This window comes from Pristiophorus japonicus, chromosome 5 (assembly GCF_044704955.1).
Source record: "Pristiophorus japonicus isolate sPriJap1 chromosome 5, sPriJap1.hap1, whole genome shotgun sequence".
Lineage (NCBI taxonomy): Eukaryota > Metazoa > Chordata > Chondrichthyes > Pristiophoridae > Pristiophorus > Pristiophorus japonicus.
Genome location: NC_091981.1, coordinates 28,025,645 through 28,045,081, shown reverse-complemented (window position 1 = coordinate 28,045,081; position 19,437 = coordinate 28,025,645). Strand labels below are relative to the sequence as shown.

General features: G+C 39.1%; 1 protein-coding gene across 7 annotated transcripts in view; it reads right to left on the bottom strand.

Annotated features, from left to right (window-relative positions):
- The window catches only part of exoc2 (exocyst complex component 2), a 329,764-nt gene that overhangs the window by 176,768 nt on the left and 133,559 nt on the right, over positions 1-19,437 (bottom strand). For all 7 annotated transcript variants that reach the window (XM_070880460.1, XM_070880458.1, XM_070880464.1 and 4 more), the window contains 4 exons: positions 10,280-10,360; positions 7,401-7,546; positions 7,228-7,309; positions 1,162-1,264 (listed from right to left, as the gene is read on the bottom strand). In XM_070880460.1, coding sequence (XP_070736561.1) covers positions 1,162-1,264; positions 7,228-7,309; positions 7,401-7,546; positions 10,280-10,360 — 412 coding nt within the window. The remainder of the gene's footprint in view (positions 1-1,161; positions 1,265-7,227; positions 7,310-7,400; positions 7,547-10,279; positions 10,361-19,437) is intronic.

The window sequence follows — 19,437 nt, the reverse complement described above, 5'->3', positions numbered from 1 at the left end:
TTACATTTTTATACAAGATAAGGCCCTGTCAACACAAGTGATAATAAAAGAAAAGAATGACTTGGATTTATATAGCACCGACTTTGTTTGTATAGTGCCTTTCGTGACCACCGTCTCAAAGAGCTTTACAGCCAATGAAGTACTTTTGGAGTGTAGTCATTGTTGTAATGTAGGAAAGGAGGGCTCTAATATTGTTGAAGATGTAAAAAAAATTATTGAATTAAGCATGCCAGAGCTGATGTCGACATGCATTTATTTTTAATGTGCAGAGCAAGGACTTGGGCTTCACTTTTCTGTAGATATAAGCGGGATGTCGACATAAACGAGTTCAACATAGATGGGTAGGACAATTGTTGTTATAGTACCACTAGTAGAAGAGCCAAAAGAGCCGAGGGCCCAGGGGCAGCACAGACCAGCCCACACTGCGATATGGATGCACAGTAGGTTCGTGCAGCAGAGCAGGTCTCCAGTCGTCCTGGTTAACCCTTGCCACTGGATAAAGGCCTAGCTCTGTCAAGCACGCGTGGTGGTGGCTGATGTGCAACGACCAGCACACATTAAAAAAATCCCCACACAGGTATCTTCCACCCCTTCAATTGGTGTTCAGGCCTGGACTATCGTTTTTTCGTTGAAACATCTGTGAACTCATCCCTTTTGGTGTGGAAGCAAGTCATCCTCGTTCGAGGGACTGCCTATGATGATGATGATTGGGGAGGAGTAGTAGTAAACACTGATGTCCAGACAACAGCACTATGAATATTAAGTTGAAATTAATCTTTGCATTTTATTAGGACTGTTCTGTTCAGGACTGTCTAATACCAGAACTGGATTTGTGAACACTAGTGATCTATTGCATACATTTTTACTTTGCAAAAGTGATAATGTTGTTTGATACCAAGCAAAGAAAAGGCCCCTCCATCAATCTTTTCAATGGATTTGAAACATTTAAGTATCAAATGTAATTTTTTGTCTCGCCCACAATAAACTCACAAGTTTCATAGTAATAGATACACTTTCAATTTTATGAGCTGTTAGTTGGAATACGCATGGGTGAATAGATTTTCAGAAACAAAATTGGAAAAAAACACCTGCATTATTCTGTTATATTCTCCAGTACGGTACAATGTTCTTTGTTTATGAATCATAAGATATTTCACTTACCTTATATATCTTTTCTGATCATGCAGCGTTGATGGCATCTCAAGTAATTTGTCCATTAGCAGTATCCTCAGTGCATCAATACGTGTCTCTACTTCAGCGTAAACTGTAGTGCAGGAAAGAAATTTTTTTTTAAAACAAAGTATTTGTTACTAAACTAAACTAGAATTGAAATCCAGTCTGTGTAACACCATCATGGGAGCACCATTACCTCAAAGACTGCAACAGTTCAAGAAGGTGGCTCATTGTCAGCTTAAGGTAACAAAGGATGAGCAATAAATGCAGCCTTGCAAACATCCCAAGAACAAAAAAACACTGGGCCATAATCTGCAGCCCCTACAGGCATGTACAAGGTGCGCACGCACCCGTAGGGGCTGCCCGAGTTCTGGGTTTAGGCACGCGCTAAAATCCAGAACTTGCGATCTGTCAAGGATCCTGCGCATCCCCAAGAAAAGAGCCTCCGTGGGCAGAGAGCTGGGCTATTTGCCCAACTTCTGCCCAGCGAATGCCTGTGAAATTCTTGTGCCTGGTGAAAGCAGGCGAAAGAGTTTTAAAAAACAGAAAAATAAAATATTATTTATACATTTAAAAACCTGTGAAATAAGTTAAGTTTATTTCTAGCCTTTTTAAAATATGTAAATTTATCAAAAATTAAATTTTTGTTTTAAATATTAAATTAAATGCCATTTTAATTAATTTTAAATATGCAATGTTGTTTTTTTTTTTATTTATTTGAAGTGTAGAGGTATATTTTGGAGTATTCCCATTCATACTTAAGGGGGTTTCAACATTGCCTGCCTCTGCCCTTGCCTCAGCTCATCTGCTGTTGAAACCCTCAGCTATGCCTTTGTTACCTCTGAACATGACTACTCCAACGCACTCCTGGCTGGTCTCCCACATTCTACACTACGTAAACATGAAGTCATCCAAAACTTGGCAACCTGTGTCTTAACTCGCACCAAGTCCCGATCACCCCTATGCTCGCTGACCTATATTGGTTCCCGGTTAAGCAACGCCTCCATTTCAAAATTCTCATCCTTGTTTACAAATCCCTCCATGGCCTCGCCCCTCCCTATCTCTGTAATCTCCTTCAGCCCCATTACCCCACAAGATGCCTGCGCTCCTCAAATTCTGCCCTCTTGAGCATCTCTGATTATAATCGCTCAACTATCGGTGACCATGTCTTCAGCTGCTTGGGCCCTAAAGCTCTGGAACTCCCTCCCTAAGCCCCGCCGCTTCTCTACCTCTATTTCCTCCAGATGCTCCTTAAAACCTACCTCTTTAACCAAGCTTTTGGTCATCTGCCGTAATTTCTTTTTATGTGGCTCGGTGTCAAATTTATCTATTTTGTTTTATAACATTCCTGTGAAGCACACTGGGAGGTTTTACTACATTGAAGGAACTATATAAATAAAAGTAGTTGTTGTTGTTTCCGTACATACAGAATTCCAATAAGCATGAATAGGGATTTACTTCTGTCATTTGTTGAGCTGGCCCACGTAATCTCAGGGGCGTTAATGAACCCGCGTGTGCCAGGGATACATGGGCCTCTTCCCGCGCGTATCCAGAGAGCCCCAGGACCGCAAATCTCCATACCTCCCAGACCACCAGGTTTATTCGCTGCTAACCGCAAATTCCGGGCCAGTGTAAAATACTTTACATTATTTAAAAAATTATCTAATTTGCCCTAAACTGTCTTGTTATTTTTCTAAAACAAAGCAGAATTTGTGGATTTCTATTCCAGCTTGTGAATTTTGTATTGTGTCCACTAGTCTTATGCACACTGGCCCAGTTTCATTTACATTTCAAACACAAAAAACAGCCATGAATTTCTACAAATTTTTGGCAGAATTACATTATTTGCTAAGTACAGAATTAGAGAATTGTATTATTCAAAAATGTATTATAGGATAGAAGTCTCGGCAACTGACAGGGTGAGCAGATTAGAATCATCCAAATCAAATATTTAGGGTTCAATGCAGAAGCCCTGGAAATGAAGAATCCAAAGCAAACATCAATAAGGTAATATTTTCCTGGCAACCTCTGTTATGGGCAAGTACTGCAATGGTTATTAATAAAGCACAGAATGACTGGCCATTAGCACTATAGGCCAAAAGACCAGCACACAACCCGCCCCAGGCCTCTTCCAATGAGGTGCTGTAACCTTTCACAAGAAAGTGAGAAAGTAACCTTTGCTTTCTATCATTCCATTTTCCCTTTCTTTTTTTCCCACACCTCCTCGCAACAGCTCAAACAATGTTGGGAACTTACTCTACAAGGGAACTAAGGACACAAACTCACATCTGACTGCTCCAAGCCACAAAGCCATGATATACCAACTGGGCCGTAGTATTTTTACGGAAGAATAGCTTACTCTTGTTTTCTGACACTATTAATATTAGAAAGATTGAAACTATCCAGTAATAAAGCTTTGTGGAACAATTAACTTCATAAATCATCAGGAATTAGCATGGCTAGTAGGGTGAACCTATTCTAAATCAAGGAGTGGGAAGTCTGTTCGAAGCGATTATATGGGATTCCTAAAAAACCTTTTCTCTATCTCTTTGTGTATGCTGAAATGCCTGCTCTGTGATCAGAAAAAGCCTCAACTGACCATTTTCAATGGTAGCTAAAAAGCACCATTGCCAAAGGCCCATTATTTTTTTTTAAATTTCACCTTCAAAGACAGCATTGGATCCTTCTGAGCATGTACATCACAGAATCTCTTTAGCCAGTGAAATGTTAAAAACCTCTTACAACATGACAATCTTTCGGGAGTCTATCAGGAGATCAGCAATTGTGTTCCTTTACATTTAGTAATTTCATTGCTATTGGTTTGCATCCATAGGATGAATTGATTTCGGATAGTCAGTTTGGGATTGCCATAAGCAGCTACTTTAAAGGGCACCAAGTTCTTTCTCCTCACTCACCCGAATGAAATCAAGTCGTGCTGCTAATATCTTTATTCTCAGCTGTCTCCTTTCTCCTCTAGCTTCCTCTTAAAGAGGTCAACTGGCCCCAAAACAATAGGCTTCCTTAGGGAAGTCTGCTTCACACATCCACTCGCCTAACCTTACTCAGTATTGGAATGTGTCCACTAATCCTAAACTCATTGTCCAACTTAAATAAAAACAGAGAATGCTGGAAATCTCGATGACCCAAAACGTTAACTCTGTTTTTCTCTCCACAGATGCTGCCTGACCCGCTGAGATTTCCAGCATTCTCTGTTTTTATTTCAGATTCCAGCATCCGCAGTATTTTGCTTTTGTCCAACTTAAGTAACCTGCTTGCTTCAAATTTGTTCAAATGAAGAATGATTTATATCTCATAACCGGTTCCACCCCAAATTCCAGCTATAGGTGGGTGATCCAACTGCTCTCTGTGCTGACCCCAGTGCTGTACTTCGAGGCCTTTGCCTTTTGAGGCGGAGGTGGGCACTTTCAGTTGGAGAGTGGCACGAGTGCATTGCAGACTGCTTATGGCTACTGTGTGTTCTCCACAAGCACCAGCGATATATTTCAGTTCGCTTATTTATTAGCCTACAAAGCTTGCCAAGCACATTTGCTAAATTGTCAACAAAATATGAAGAATTAAGATGGTACAGCTGGTAACTGAAAAAGGCAAATGCATCAATGTCGAAGAGTCAGTTCATAATCAACATTGTTTGTTTTCTTTTATGCTGCTGTAACAGTTGGCAATCTGTAGAATATCAAGCTAGATTGAGAATGCGTTCCTTCATCAAGAGGTTTTGATTTTTTCCAAGTTCTTATTTGAGGAATAGAATTCTGGTTTATGCACCACACACAACTTTCTTTTCTACTGTTACTTGGAGTGTTTGCCTTGTCAGATAAGACCAAGGAAGGGAAAGACTATTGGATTGAATTCTTTTGCTTTTTGTGCATGTCTCAAAAACAAACATGAGACTTCAATTAGTTTTTGAACCTGTTGCGGCATTTTAAATCCAACCTTCCTTAGAAACATCATCCTTCCTGCAAAACAAAATAATAGACTGACGGAAGGCACCTTTCACAAGGCCAGTCTACAGTTTTATATGTATTGTAAAGTAAGGGCAAAAGTTCAAATTGACATTAAAATTGTTTAAAGTAAAACAATTCTTGAGTCCACAAATTGAAGCTGACTACAAGATATGTAGGACCGAAGGGCATATAGTGGGGTGGATGAGGAATTGGTTGCATTTTCGCACAAAGAGAGTTGTTATTAATGGTCGTGATTCTATGTGGAGGCTGGTTGCTAGTGGAGTCCCACAAGGATCAGTGTTAGGACCATTACTCTTCACTACCCATATTAATGATCTGGATAAAGGCATTGGATGAAGTGTCAGTAAGTTCACAGAGGACACTGAGATTTGTGCTGGTGTTAAAATGCCGAGAAAAAAAGACTTCAGTCAGATCCAGATATGATGGGCAATGGGTTAGTGTCTGGCAAATGACATTTAATGTGGATAAATGGAGTGCTAGCCACGTGGTAGGGCCAATGCCAGGCATGTATATATATCATGCAGAGTTTTGTAGTAAAGTTCGCTGAATGGGAAAGAGACCCAAGTATTCTTGTGCAGGAGTCTCAAGACTCACGATCAATGTCATAAGTCTATAGTAAAGTCACATACAGCGCTGGGATATAGTGGTAGCACAATCCAATATAAAACAAAGCACTATAAGACGTTAGTTAGATCTCATCTAGAATGCTGTGTATATTTCTTGGTCCCCTTATATAATGATAAATATAAAAGCCCTGGAAAGGTTCAGAGCAGTCACAATAATGATACCTAGCTTAAAAGCCCTTAGTTAATACAGTAAGCTGAGAGAGCTGGGACTTTTCATTTAGTAAAGCGTAGACTTTGGGGTGACTTGAAAGAAGTATTTTAAATAATGAAGTAATTTGACTGTGTCTGGGTGGATAGACTTTTTGAATTAATAGGTCAGAGAGAACATGGTGAAATGAATATAAGGTAACTAAGAACAGAACTAAGTTAGACGTCAGGAAGTTTTATTTTTCAGAGAGGATCATCCACCTCTGGAACAAGTCATTGACTCGTAGTGAGTGGGGATTGTCTGCAAATGTGAGAGAGATCTGGACGAGTTCTTGGCTGAGGCCGATATCAATACCTTCAAAAGGTAGGAGAGTTATTAGGCGGTATGCCTCAAATACTGTGGTCTCCTGTATTCATTTTGGGAGAGTTTTTCTACCTCTCTCAGGAGGTTATGTAGCTGCTGGTGAGCAGCATTGAGCATTGAGGGTCATGTTGTTTAATTGAAACATGACTGTATGGAACAGGCTTAAAGGATTAGGTGGTATTTCATGTCCGTCACTTTTGTATGTGGAATTTTGAAATAAATTTAAAAATAAACTGTTTTGTGCATCATGACATCACAATATCACAACCAAAATATCCAGGAGTTCAGAGTGTGTTTTTGAGATGTCCATGTGAATAGGGCCTCCAAATTCTGAACAATCTTGGGGGTGATTTGTTCCAGAGTTCCATGGTGAAGGATAAACACATGTACCGGTACCTCAGTGACCTTCAGAAGGCTCCTTACAGGTAAAGAGTTTTGCAGCAATTTAAAGGCCAATGGTAGAGACAGGGATAGCTACAAAGTGCCGCTCATCCAGCTTGTTTGGTTTTACCCAATCACCTTTTTTGAAATCAAACCAGTAGTCTTGATTAAGGTGATCGATTAAAATAAAAGACTACAATAATTCTGAAAAACAGGTAACATGGTGTGTTTGTCAAATCATATGGGGACAGATGTCATCCAAGAATTCCAATGACTGCAAGATACAGATTCCCACCTACATCCATTAGATTAACATTGGTTCTGAACCTGTAATTTACATGCAGTACTCTCATTTTACCAGAGAGCACACATGTGAATTTGAAATTTTGCCAGCAGCACTGCTTAATGTAGTTTTTCCGAGCCCCAAGTTCTCAAATATATATGTAAACATTAAAAAGTTATGTTACATTCTGGACTTTTACTGTCTTTTCCAACACTTCCTTGCTGAATAGAATGTATTTCTTAAAAATGCAAGAATTACTGCGTCACTTACCCTTTTGAAACACACGGACCTCAGTTTTCCCAAACAGTGACTTAGCTTTTTCATAGTCATTTATAACTACATCGTAATCACCCTAAAGAAAGAGACATACATCATATACAACGGTAGAATACTGAAAGGGTTCTTAGTATATTCTTTTTTTTAAAGTGTTATTAATCACTAACCTTCTGAATGTTCCTTTCAATATTAAGAGGAAGGTTAAAGAGAAATTTAAAGCGCTGAAGAACATTTAGGGCATTTCTTGTAGAATCTGCTTTGTCTTTGCGTCCCAGGACTTCTTGGAACAGTGTATCTGCAGTGTTACTTGCTCCTGGAAATAAATAAAAGATTTGTTGTGTAAATCTATGTTGCAACCTAGAATACCACCGCTACTTTCAGAAGGACCACAGACTGATCAAAAGATTTCTATTACATAGGTAATTTCCATGAAAAGAAAAAGAAAATGTGGGTTCACCAGGCAGTTTTGACAATCTTGAATTTTCACAATTCCCAACCAAAATGAGTTTTTAAATCATTTTGACAAGTACAGACGTTAGTAGAAAAGTAGCTAATTCACCAATGGTTGTAATTGACTCAAAATGTCATGTTGAAAATGGCCCATGTTATTTTTCATGCAGGACAATACACAGTGGCTTTCAAATGCTCATATGTTTCTAAAATTAGGACCACATTACAATCTCAGCTTTTACATCCTGTTAATTGTTAAATTGAGGGGTATTAGCTTGCACTTACATTACAGGTTCAACCTTGGTGCAGACCAATGCTACAGTTGTAATTTAAATACATCTTAAATCAGGAATTAGGCCCCAATCTGACAAGAGTGCAGTGAGACGCTCTGAAGGAGGTAGCCTCACTCTGCTTCACTTCAGAGCAGGTAAGGCCTTAACTTTAAAAGTCCACTACACAAGTTCAGCATTGGTATAAAGTGAAAACCACTTCACATCAATGCTAAAGGTTTAGTGTAAATTAAATTATACTACTCTTACATCAGTCAAAATAAAGGAGCAACCTTAATTTAATGTCTGACAAGGTGCATTTGTTTAAAACGTGTAACTGGAAATAGGAGGTAAATTCAGTTAGTAGGCAAGCCAGTAGCAGAAAACATCGGCAACTGTCTAAACCTTGAAGTACATGTTGGAAGATATTGTTCTTCCTATACGATAGAAGGTTTTAATGTTAAGGACTCTTGCTCAACTCGCTTTAATGATTATTTTTTTATCCTTTTTCAAACAGTTTATTTTTCGTTACCACTGTGTATTGTTCTGCGGACTAGCATTTTTATATATGCAGGCGCACATATTTCTGCCTCAAATATGAAAACAACAATCAGAAAAGAAGTTTATAAATTGTAAAGTATTTTGGCCATTGTTCATGCACATGCTTCCAAAATACTTGTAAATGTTCTTCTCTAACAGTCTTGTAGAAGAACTGTCAACAATTGTTCATACCTACTTTGCTTCGCTTTCAGTTTTTAACAAAAAAAACAAACATTTAAATTTGGTAAAAACAAATTTTTAAAAAATTATGTCTAAAATAGATTTGTTGTTTAATGTTTCCAGAAAGGGGTTTGCATTATTTGGTCTGGTGACTATACTTTAAGCAAAGATAGAGAAAAAAGCACATCGATCACACTGGGTGGCTTGCATGCCATTTTCTGCACTCAGCTCCTTGGGTGGCCCGCAGAAAATTAAATGTAGTCTGCGAAATATCCACGGAAATTTAGCTACAATGTGTGCACCGAGTATGAGATTTTTATGTAAAATCATTTGTGAAAATTATTTCTCTATTAAAGGAAAGAAAATCAACTTTATTTCAAAGTTAGCTTTCCCATTTTATATCAATTGCAATATTATCCACTTTCAAGAAACCAGCTCATTTATTCAAGTTTATTTACTTAAGTTAAAGGAAAAGTACTTGTTTATTTACTGTACATTATCGTGATTCATTTCCCTTCCAGCAACTTGTAAGAATGTTAAAGAGATATGTCAAATACAGTACTCCTATTTCAGTGATAAAATAAAAAAACAGTGCCCGGCCTCTTCATTAAACCTTGCTGCATTTCCCTTTCAGGTTTCCTTCATCCTAATCTGGGTGATATTGAAGAAATTCAAAAAATAAACCTCTCACAAAAATGAAACATGTTGGAAAAGGGCTAGTGACAATATATGCTTTACAATTACACGTATGAGATTATTTCTATGCTTAATTTTTCATGCAGAACGCATGATTAATAAACCAGGGCCATTAAAGGTGTAATTTTTACGATAGAATGAAGTTTTGGCTTCTATGAAGCGATATTTAAATTTCTGATTATTTAATGATTTCTTTACTTTTTAACTGCATTATTTTCAACTGTGCTTTAGGACAGAAATAGACCCTATCTCAGATTTCTCGTACAGCACTATATTAAACACAAATACATTCTTCAGTTTCACCAGCATAGATGACCAAGATACACATTTACTTTATATCGATGCTGAACAGTTTCAATAAGCCAGGTTTTTCATAACATTATGTATTTGCGGAAAAAGTACTTTTATTGTGTGAAACGGATCTTGTGTTGGCCATATTTTAAGGCATCTATCATTTCTGAAATGAATTCTTCTATACAAGGTCCAGTCAATTTTGCAATCATTATATTTTAATATTCCTATTTTGAACCCAACAACAATCACACTTTTCAGTATAAGCTCAATATGGAGAGTACGAGTATGTGCAAATTTTGAAGAAACTTCCCTCCCCCCCCCCCCACCCCACCTGTGTGTGTGTAAAGATACAATTCGACAGATATGATGACAAATCACTGCCTATCTTTTTAAATAGGATGTAGATATTGCAAGCCTCAGCCTGAAGCACACTTTTTACATTTGCAAAAATGAAAATGCACAATGTAACTAGTGTTGATTATCACATCGAAACTTGGATAAATTTCTAAATACTAAGATTGCAGGTCACTGCTTGTTTACAAGCCATTTAAGCAGAGATTCAGTTAAACTGAATAACCATTTCCATACATAGGTATGGCTGGAAACGCACAACTTACTGTTGAGTACATTCTCCAGTTTCTGCGTCATAGATCCTTCCACTTTTTCCGTCCCATCCACTTCCAGTTTTTGATGAATTGCTGGAATGAAATGTGCAGTTAGCTGAATGGGCATTTATTTTAAGGTAAAAAGAAAACGTGCAACTTTAAACACCACTTTTTTTTCCACAACCACTTTACATTACTTCACCACTTTTGGTTTCTGGACTAAAGACAAAAATAACTTCCAATTTCCTCCAGAAAACTAACAAAACTAAGGGTACATACATCTATAACCTGTAAAATAACTGATCTAAAATGTCGCATTTTTAATTACAGAAGTATTCTGCTTAATAAATCTATTACATTTTCTGACTGAACAAATATTAGAAAACACATTTTAAGTACTGACAATTATTATCTAGCAAAATCAGTACCAAATCAAAAAAAACCAGATGTTTAAAAAAAAAGTGTAAACTCAAAATTATGGATCAAATTCTCAGCTGAATTTCAAAAAATATGATTAAAAATAATAAGGAAACAAAAATTACAACTGGGCATTGAAAAACAGCAGATTCTGTGTAATCATAGATCTAAAAGATAGATTACCTACCTGAAATGATATGCACCTAAAATAGTACTCTCTAGTTTGATAGCATTCGAAGAAAACCACATGCTGAGTACACACACAGAAATTTCCTGACTTTGCAGATTAGCCGGTGCTGCATGTGGCCGCCTACCACCATGACAAAGCAACCAGGTCCTACACCATTCAAGTTGGTTAGTTCTTACCCAGTCTTTGTATCAGGTCTTTCATGCCCAAAACGTTAGTCACTCTACAGAGATAGATTAGATCAGATAGCATTAAACATTGTTACTTAATCTGGTGGGCCAGAAATTTGGGAATCACCGCTATTGCCGTTTTTTGGCGATAATCACGGCGAATTTTTTTTAGCGACGGAATACCGATATCGCTGGACGCCGCAAAATTCGCCAAACGATGACCAGCGATAGCGATAAATCCGGCCTAGCACAACTACATGTGCGCGCCAGAGCCGAATTCATTGATCTGGAAAAATAAATGGACTTTCTGCGCATGCAGAATTTTTTCCCCAATTTTTTTTCTTCAGATTTTTTTCTCCCCCCGTGATTCTGGTCAGCTGTCACATGAGCAGTATACCCAGGGCTCAATCAGCCATTTTTCACAGACTAGACAACATACAGGGAGAATACAACAGGAAGAGAGCGAAGGAATTCAGATCGGTCGCAAATGAGGCTCTCATAACAGTGATTGAAACATAGAAAATAGATGCAGGAGTGGGCCATTCGGCCCTTCGAGCCTGCACCACCATTAAATATCATGGCTGATCATTCACCTCAGTACCCCTTTCCTACTTTATCTCCATACCCCTTGATGCCTTTAGCTGTAAGGGCCGTATCTAACTCCTTCTTGAATACATCCAATGAACTGACATCAACAACTCTCTGCGGTAGAGAATTCCACAGGTTAACAACTCTCTGAGTGAAGAAGTTTCTCCTCATCTCAGTCCTAAATGGCTTACCCCTTATCCTTAGACTGTGTCCCTTGGTTCTGAACTTCCCCAACATCGGGAACATTTTTCCTGCATCTAACCTGTCCAGTCCAGTCAGAATTTTATATGTTTCTATGAGATCCCCTCTCATCCTTCTAAACTCCAGTGAATACAGGCCCAGTTGATTCAGTCTCTCCTCATGTGTCAGTTCTGCCATCCCGGGCATCAGTCTGCTGAACCTTCGCTGCACTCCCTCAATAACAAGAACGTCCTTCCTCAGATTAGGAGACCAAAACTCAACACAATATTCCAGGTGAGGCATCACCAAGGCCCTGTACAACTGCAGTAAGCCCTCCCTGCTCCTATACTCAAATCCCCTAGCTATGAAGGCCAACATACCATTTGCCTTCTTCACCGCCTGCTGGACCTGCATGCCAACTTTTAATGACTAATGTACCATGACACCAGGTCTCATTGCACCTCCCCTTTTCCTAATCTGCCACCATTCAGATAATATTCTGCCTTCGTGTTTTTGCCACCATAGTGGATAACCTCACATTTATCCACATTATACTGCATCTGCCATGCATTTGCCCACTCACCTAACCTGTCCAAGTCACCCTGCAGCCTCTTAGCGTCGGCCTCACAGCTCACACCGCCACCCAGTTTAGTGTCATCTGCAAACTTGGAGATATTACACTCAATTCCTTCATCTAAATCATTGATGTATATTGTAAAGAGCTGGGGTTCCAGCATTGAGCCCTGCGGCACCCCACTAGTCACTGCCTACCATTCTGAAAAGGATCCGTTTATCCCGACTCTCTTCTTCCTGTCTGCCAACCAGTTCTCTATCCACGTCAGTACATTACCCCCAATACCATGTGCTTTAATTTTGCACACCAATCACGTGTGTGGGACCTTGTCAAAAGCCTTTTGAAAGTCCAAATACACCACATCCACTGGTTCTCCCTTGTCCACTCTACTAGTTACATCCTCAAAAAATTCTTGAAGATTTGTCAAGCATGATTTCCCTTTCATAAACCCATGCTGACTTGGACCGATCCTATCACTGCTTTCCAAATACGCTGCTATTTCATCCTTAATAACTGATTCTAACATTTTCCCCACTACTGATGTCAGGCTATCCGGTCTATAATTACCCGTTTTCTCTCTCCCTCCTTACATGATTATTGTGATATTACATTAGCTACCCTCCAGTCCATAGGAACTGATCCAGAATCGATAGAGTGTTGGAAAATGATCACCAATGCATCCACTATTTCTAGGGCCATTGAAAGTAGATGGGGGGGTTTTGAGGGGTCGAGGTAGCCGCGCCCCCCCCCCCCCCCCCCCCCCCACCAGCCTCAGGCGTTATAAGACGATTTTCTTCTTTAGTTTTCTCAGGAGTGCAAAATGTAAATTACATCTGATTGCCCTAAGGAAGTAACTCATAGTCCAGTGCCACAAAACTGAATTCAGACAAGAACTCTTCAGCTCAGAGGTACGGCTATTGGCTGGAACAAAACTGGTGAAGCAATTCCCATCAGGGTGGTCCTATCTAACTTATAAAGAGATTGGAGAATTTTCGGTAACCTGAGCAGCAAAGTACCTTTAGCTGGAGGGAAACAAACTGGCACAATGGCGCAGGCCTGGGATTTTAAACAAAGTAGTAGAAGATCACCTGCTCCACTCCTTATCTGCAACATCATAATATTTTCATGTGTTCAGCATGTAGTTCCCCCACTACCTATTAAGATAGATTAATGTGAACGATGCAGAATGAAGAATATGCAGCTAACGATCTCACGATCAAGATATGCATTCATGAGCAATAATTTTACTATTTACTATGATTTTAATTAGTCTCACCCAAATTACATATTTGCCAACTCCTACACAGTTTCTGTGTCTCAAAATTTGATTGTGTGTGGCTCAGTTGAACATAGCGATAGCATCTGGTAGTTGTATATTTCCCCTCACCTCCCCTGCCTGCTGTGATGGCTAGCCACAAGGTTCTCGCATCTCACTTCAGTTCCCCATCTTCCCTCTCTCATTGTATCTTCGCTGCATTCACCTCCTTGTTGAATTCAACTTGATCTAATTCAAAGCTACTACTTCAGAGAATTCCTGAATTCAAATCCCCTACTTATATTAGGGGAACGTTTTAAATATTGAAAACAAACTGTCCACTTAAAGAAAACAATTATTTAGGTTACAGAGTTCCTCACCCACATTTCATTTTAAACAGGATTAGAAAAACTATTTTTAAATTATACAAGAAATCAATTTTTAATTTTTACTGAGATTTCCCAATTCCAAATTAACCCTGCACTGGCTTTCTCCCAGAAAAGGCAATTCTTTTCCTTCCCAAGTTATTTAAAAAACAAAAATTCCGAAGTAACATTTGCACTTATACAACATTTTATTGCTTTGAAATGTTGCAAAGCACTTCCAAATAATGAATAACTTTTTGAAGTCCAGTATGTAGTTTTATTGACACTCTTGGCTGTCAAGAGTATGGGAATTCATGCATAACTGGTATAGTTATTAGGTATTAAATGTCATAGACAAGTGTCAACAAAAGTCACTACAGTAGCAATTCTACACAGACCATGAAAACTGATTTGTAAGAAGTTTTGAACTATCTGTATATTTTTCCAAACACAATAAAATATTGCTCTGCCAAGGATGTAAGACATCAATCCCCTCAATCTCAACACACCACCAGCAGACTGACCTTGTATCCAGGCTTAAAAGGCCACCTCAAATGTGACAATCTGAATAATCCATTTGATCTTGATCCTGACCATGCATTACACCATGGCATTCAAGATTACTCCCTTACAAAGGGCAAAAAAAGATTGATGAAATAAAAGTGTTTTTTTAAGATACTAGTACTTTTACCTAAACTATTCGTTCATTATTCTATTAAATGTGTTCTGTTTTTTGTACTCATGATTAATTACAGCAAGAGGGGTTGTGTGTTGTGGAGTCATGTGCACTAAGAATTAGCCCATATTAAATGTTCTTTGAGTAATCAAACCACAAACAAAAAAAGGACTTTTATCCAATCTTCCTGAGCTGGATTAATTAAACCCAAGCGTCTTCAACAGAAAGGACCTTTATGCTTCTCAAAAAATGCTGTTAAATTTTGAAAACTACATTTTCTAAAATTACAAAAATGTGACAATTTGCAGATTTTAATAGAAAAATGTAGTCTTACTCTACCTCCATTTAAATAGTAAATTCAGTTAAAATGTGAACACATTTAAGAGTGGAAATTTCAGTCGGGAAATTACTTTTTGGTCCTTAAAACATTAAATACATAATTAAAATGTTTTTTCAGTCATACAATTTTTTTTTTAATTCTAGAAGACACATTTGATTGCCTTGTCAACATAAAAGAAAATTAACCCTAAGCTAACGTGAGATTTTATTCGGACTTGTTTGTTGAATGTGGGCCATGTTACTGTCTGCATATAGTAATTAAATCTACCACAATATAACTTTTTGCACTTCATAATGTTATAACATTGAGGTGCATTTTAAAGAAAGGAAATCAGTAAATAATAACTATGCAATTAATTTCTAGTAGTCAACAATTGTGTAATGTCTGTTTTTTTTTTAACCTGGTCAGCTGGCCCAGAATTAACATGATATAAGTTTACATGGGCAGCCTGAGGCCCTTTTCCCTCCCTCCCTACTGAGAGTATTCGCAAAGCACTCTCATTTATATAACGGTCAGCCATTAACAGACAGACTGCATCATCAGTGGAAAGGCAAAGACCTCCAACAATGCTTTTTAGCATTTTACAACCATTCCTATACCTTCAAAAAACAGCTGCCATAAAATTCAGAAACTGAATCGTCTCACACATCCATTCTCGATTCCTATTTCTGACCTTCCCTCACTTTTCCTCATTTCAAATATATATGATTTGTTCCACTGAAACTTAATTTATTCCACTGGGAATAGCTGTCTGCTAATAGATTTATGGACACCTGGGTTGCATTCTTGGATATAGTGCTAATTCTGGACAAGGTGTTAATTTTTAGTAATGTCACTTTTAACTGCCTCTACTATAGGCAGTTTTACCAGGCAACAAGTAAAAGACACAGCGTTATTGAAACGCTGTGGATTTCTCACGAGTTAGAAGATTGTGGGTTTTTATGATGGTGTGGCCCCACTCAGCTCCCTTCTGCAGAGTCAAAGATGTTCTCCACACCATGGTTTCTCTCCTTCTCTCCCATTGCATTGAATGATCAGCCATGATCGCATTGAATGGTGGTGCAGACTCGAAGGGCCGGATGGCCTTCTCCTGCATCTATTTTCTATGTTTCTATGTTTCTATCTTACTGCACTGTTCCCCATTCAACAATGTCTGCTTCGCCCTTCTGTCCCTAACAGGCTTTTATTCTTTAGCCACCAAACAGGTTGCCTGTCCCTCCCTCTTCTGGGAAGGCATACAAACAAACTGGAGATGGTGAAAATTGATGGGGAATGGCTGCCTAAGATTGTTGTTAGACGAAAGACACAGTGGATCCTGCGAATTCCTCTGCTAAAGAAAGATGAATTGCTGTTCGAAGGATACCAATTTATACAAATTTTTCTTGGTTTGTCATAGGGAAGGGAGAATGTGTACCCCAAATTCCATGGTGCTCAGCAGTTCACATTATATTCCTTCTGGATGTGGGGGGGGGGGGAGGGGGAAGAAAAGCAATGGGAAAAGGTGTTTGTAATTCATTGTGTATAAATTATGTAAGAAATGTTATTTTAGGTGTTTATAGTAGCGTGGGTGAGAAATTATCATGGTGGCTATATATTGGAGAATTATTTTGCTGGGATAGCCTTGTAAAGAAAACTGAAATATGGAGAAAACTTTTGTGCAATATGATTGGATAAATGAAAATAGCCAATTAAAAAGGAGAAAAATACAGGAGACATAACCAAAGAGAATGGAGAGAATTGAGAAACAGACCCAACAATCATAATTCATTGAGAAAACGACAACCCATGTGGATTGTGAAAAGCCCTATGATATAGTGTACCTAGATTTTTAAAAGTATTTGACAAAGTTTCACACAAAAGGCCATTAAAGTCAAAGCTGTGGGAATACAAGGTGAACCCTGCATAAGAAGAAGAAACAGGCAGAAGGGTACTTGTTAGAGGAATTATGTTGGAGTGAGGGAGAAAGGGTGTACTGAGTGGGGTACCTAGGAGCTCAGTATTGGGACCACTACAAGTTCTAATCTACAAAATGATGTGGATTCAGAAATTCAATGCAAAGTGGTTAAATTAGCACTCCAAGAGGGACAGTGAAATTGGAGAAGGCAGCGCGAAAGTTTGAGTGAGTTGGACAAAATATGTATGCAGGCAAAACAATGGTAAATTAAATTTAATGCAGACAAGTGCAAAGTACTACACATAGAAATGAAAAACAAGTGACGCGTGTACTTCATGATTCGCATTGAAATAGCTGAGAATAAAGTTGAGAGAGACCAAGGAATCTAAGTAGACGTGACGCTCAACATGTTCAACGAATACTGAACAGCAATCAACAAAGATAATAGAATATTGAACTATATAGCCAAAAGATTAGAATACAAGTCAGAGAAAGTCTTGATCAAAGTGTACAGTGATCTTATAAGACCGCAATTGAATAATTTGTCTGGTTCTGGCCGCCGAGACCCAATGGAATTATTCAACAGCTAAATGCAGAGAAACATAGAAACATAGAAAATAGGTGCAGGAGTAGGCCATTCGGCCCTTCGAGTCTGCACCACCATTCAATAAGATCATGGCTGATCATTCCTTCAGTACCCCTTTCCTGCTTTCTCTCCATACCCCTTGATCCCTTTAGCCGTAAGGGTCATATCTAACTCCCTCTTGAATATATCCAATGAACTGGCATCAACAACTCTCTACGGCAGGGAATTCCACAGGTTAACAACTCTGAGTGAAGAAGTTTCTCCTCATCTCAGTCCTAAATGGCCTGCCCCTTATCCTAAGACTGTGTCCCCTGGTTCTGGACTTCCCCAACTTCGGGAACATTCTTCCTGCATCTAACCTGTCCAGTCCCGTCAGAATTTTATATGTTTCTATGAGATCCCCTCTCATCCTTCTAAACTCCAATGTATAAAGGCCCAGTTGATCCAGTCTCTCCTCATATGTCAGTCCTGCCATCCTGGGAATCAGTCTGGTGAACCTTCGCTGCACTCCCTCAATAGCAAGAACGTCCTTCCTCAGATTAGGAGACCAAAACTGAACACAATATTCCAGGTGAGGCTTCACCAAGGCCCTGTACAACTGCAGTAAGACCTCCCTGATCTCCCTACTCAAATCCCCTAGCTATGAAGGCCAACATACCATTTGCCTTCTTCACCGCCTGCTGTATCTATATGCCAATTTTCAATGACTGATGAACCATGACACCCAAGTCTCATTGCACCTCCCCTTTTCCTAATCTGCCGCCATTCAGATAATATTGTCTTCGCGTTTTGCCCCCAAAGTGGATAACCTCACATTTATCCACATTATACTGCATCTGCCATGCATTTGCCCACTCGCCTAACCTGTCCAAGTCCCCCTGCAGCCTCCTAGTGTCCCCCTCACAGCTCACACTGCCAGCCAGTTTAGTGTCATCTGCAAACTTGGAGATATTACACTCAATTTCTTCATCCAAATCGTTGATGTATATTGTAAAGAGCTGGGGTCCCAGCACTGAGCCCTGCGGCACTCCACTAGTCACTGCCTGCCATTCTGAAAAGGACCCGTTTATCCCGACTCTCTGCTTCCTGTCTGCCAGCCAGTTCTCTATCCACGTCAGTATATTACCCCCAATACTATGTGCTTTGATTTTGCACACCAATCTAGAGTGTGGGACCTTGTCAAAAGCCTTTTGAAAGTCCAAATACACCACATCCACTGGTTCTCCCTTGTCCACTCTACCAGTTACATCCTCAAAAAATTCCAGAAGATTTGTCAAGCATGATTTCTCCTTCATGAATCCAAGCTGACTTGGACCGATCCGGTCACTGCTTTCCAAATGCGCTGTTATTTCATCCTTAATAATTGATTCCAACATTTTCCCCACTACTGATGTCAGGCTAATCGGTCTATAATTACCCGCTTTCTCTCTCCACCCTTTTTTAAAAAGTGATGTAACATTAGCTACCCTCCAATCCATGGGAACTGATTCAGAGTTGATAGACTGTTGGAAAATGATCACCAATGCATCCACTATTTCAAGGGCCACTTCCTTAAGTACTCTGGGATGCAAACAATCAGGGCCTGGGGATTTATCGGCCTTCAATCCCATCAATTTCCCTAACACAATTTCCTGCCTAATAAGGATTTCCTTCAGTTCCTCCTTCTCACTAGACCTTCGGTCCCCTAGTGCTTCCGGAAGGTTATTTGTGTCTTCCTTCGTGAAGACTGAGCCAAAGTATTTGTTCAATTGGTCTGTCATTTCTTTGTTCCCCATTATAAATTCACCTGAATCCGACTACAAGGGATCTACGTTTGTCTTCACTAATCTTTTTCTCTTCACATATCTATAGAAGCTTTTGCAGTCAGTTTTTATGTTCCCGGCAAGCTTCTTCTTGTACTCTATTTTCCCCCTCTTAATTAAACCCTTTGTCCTCCTC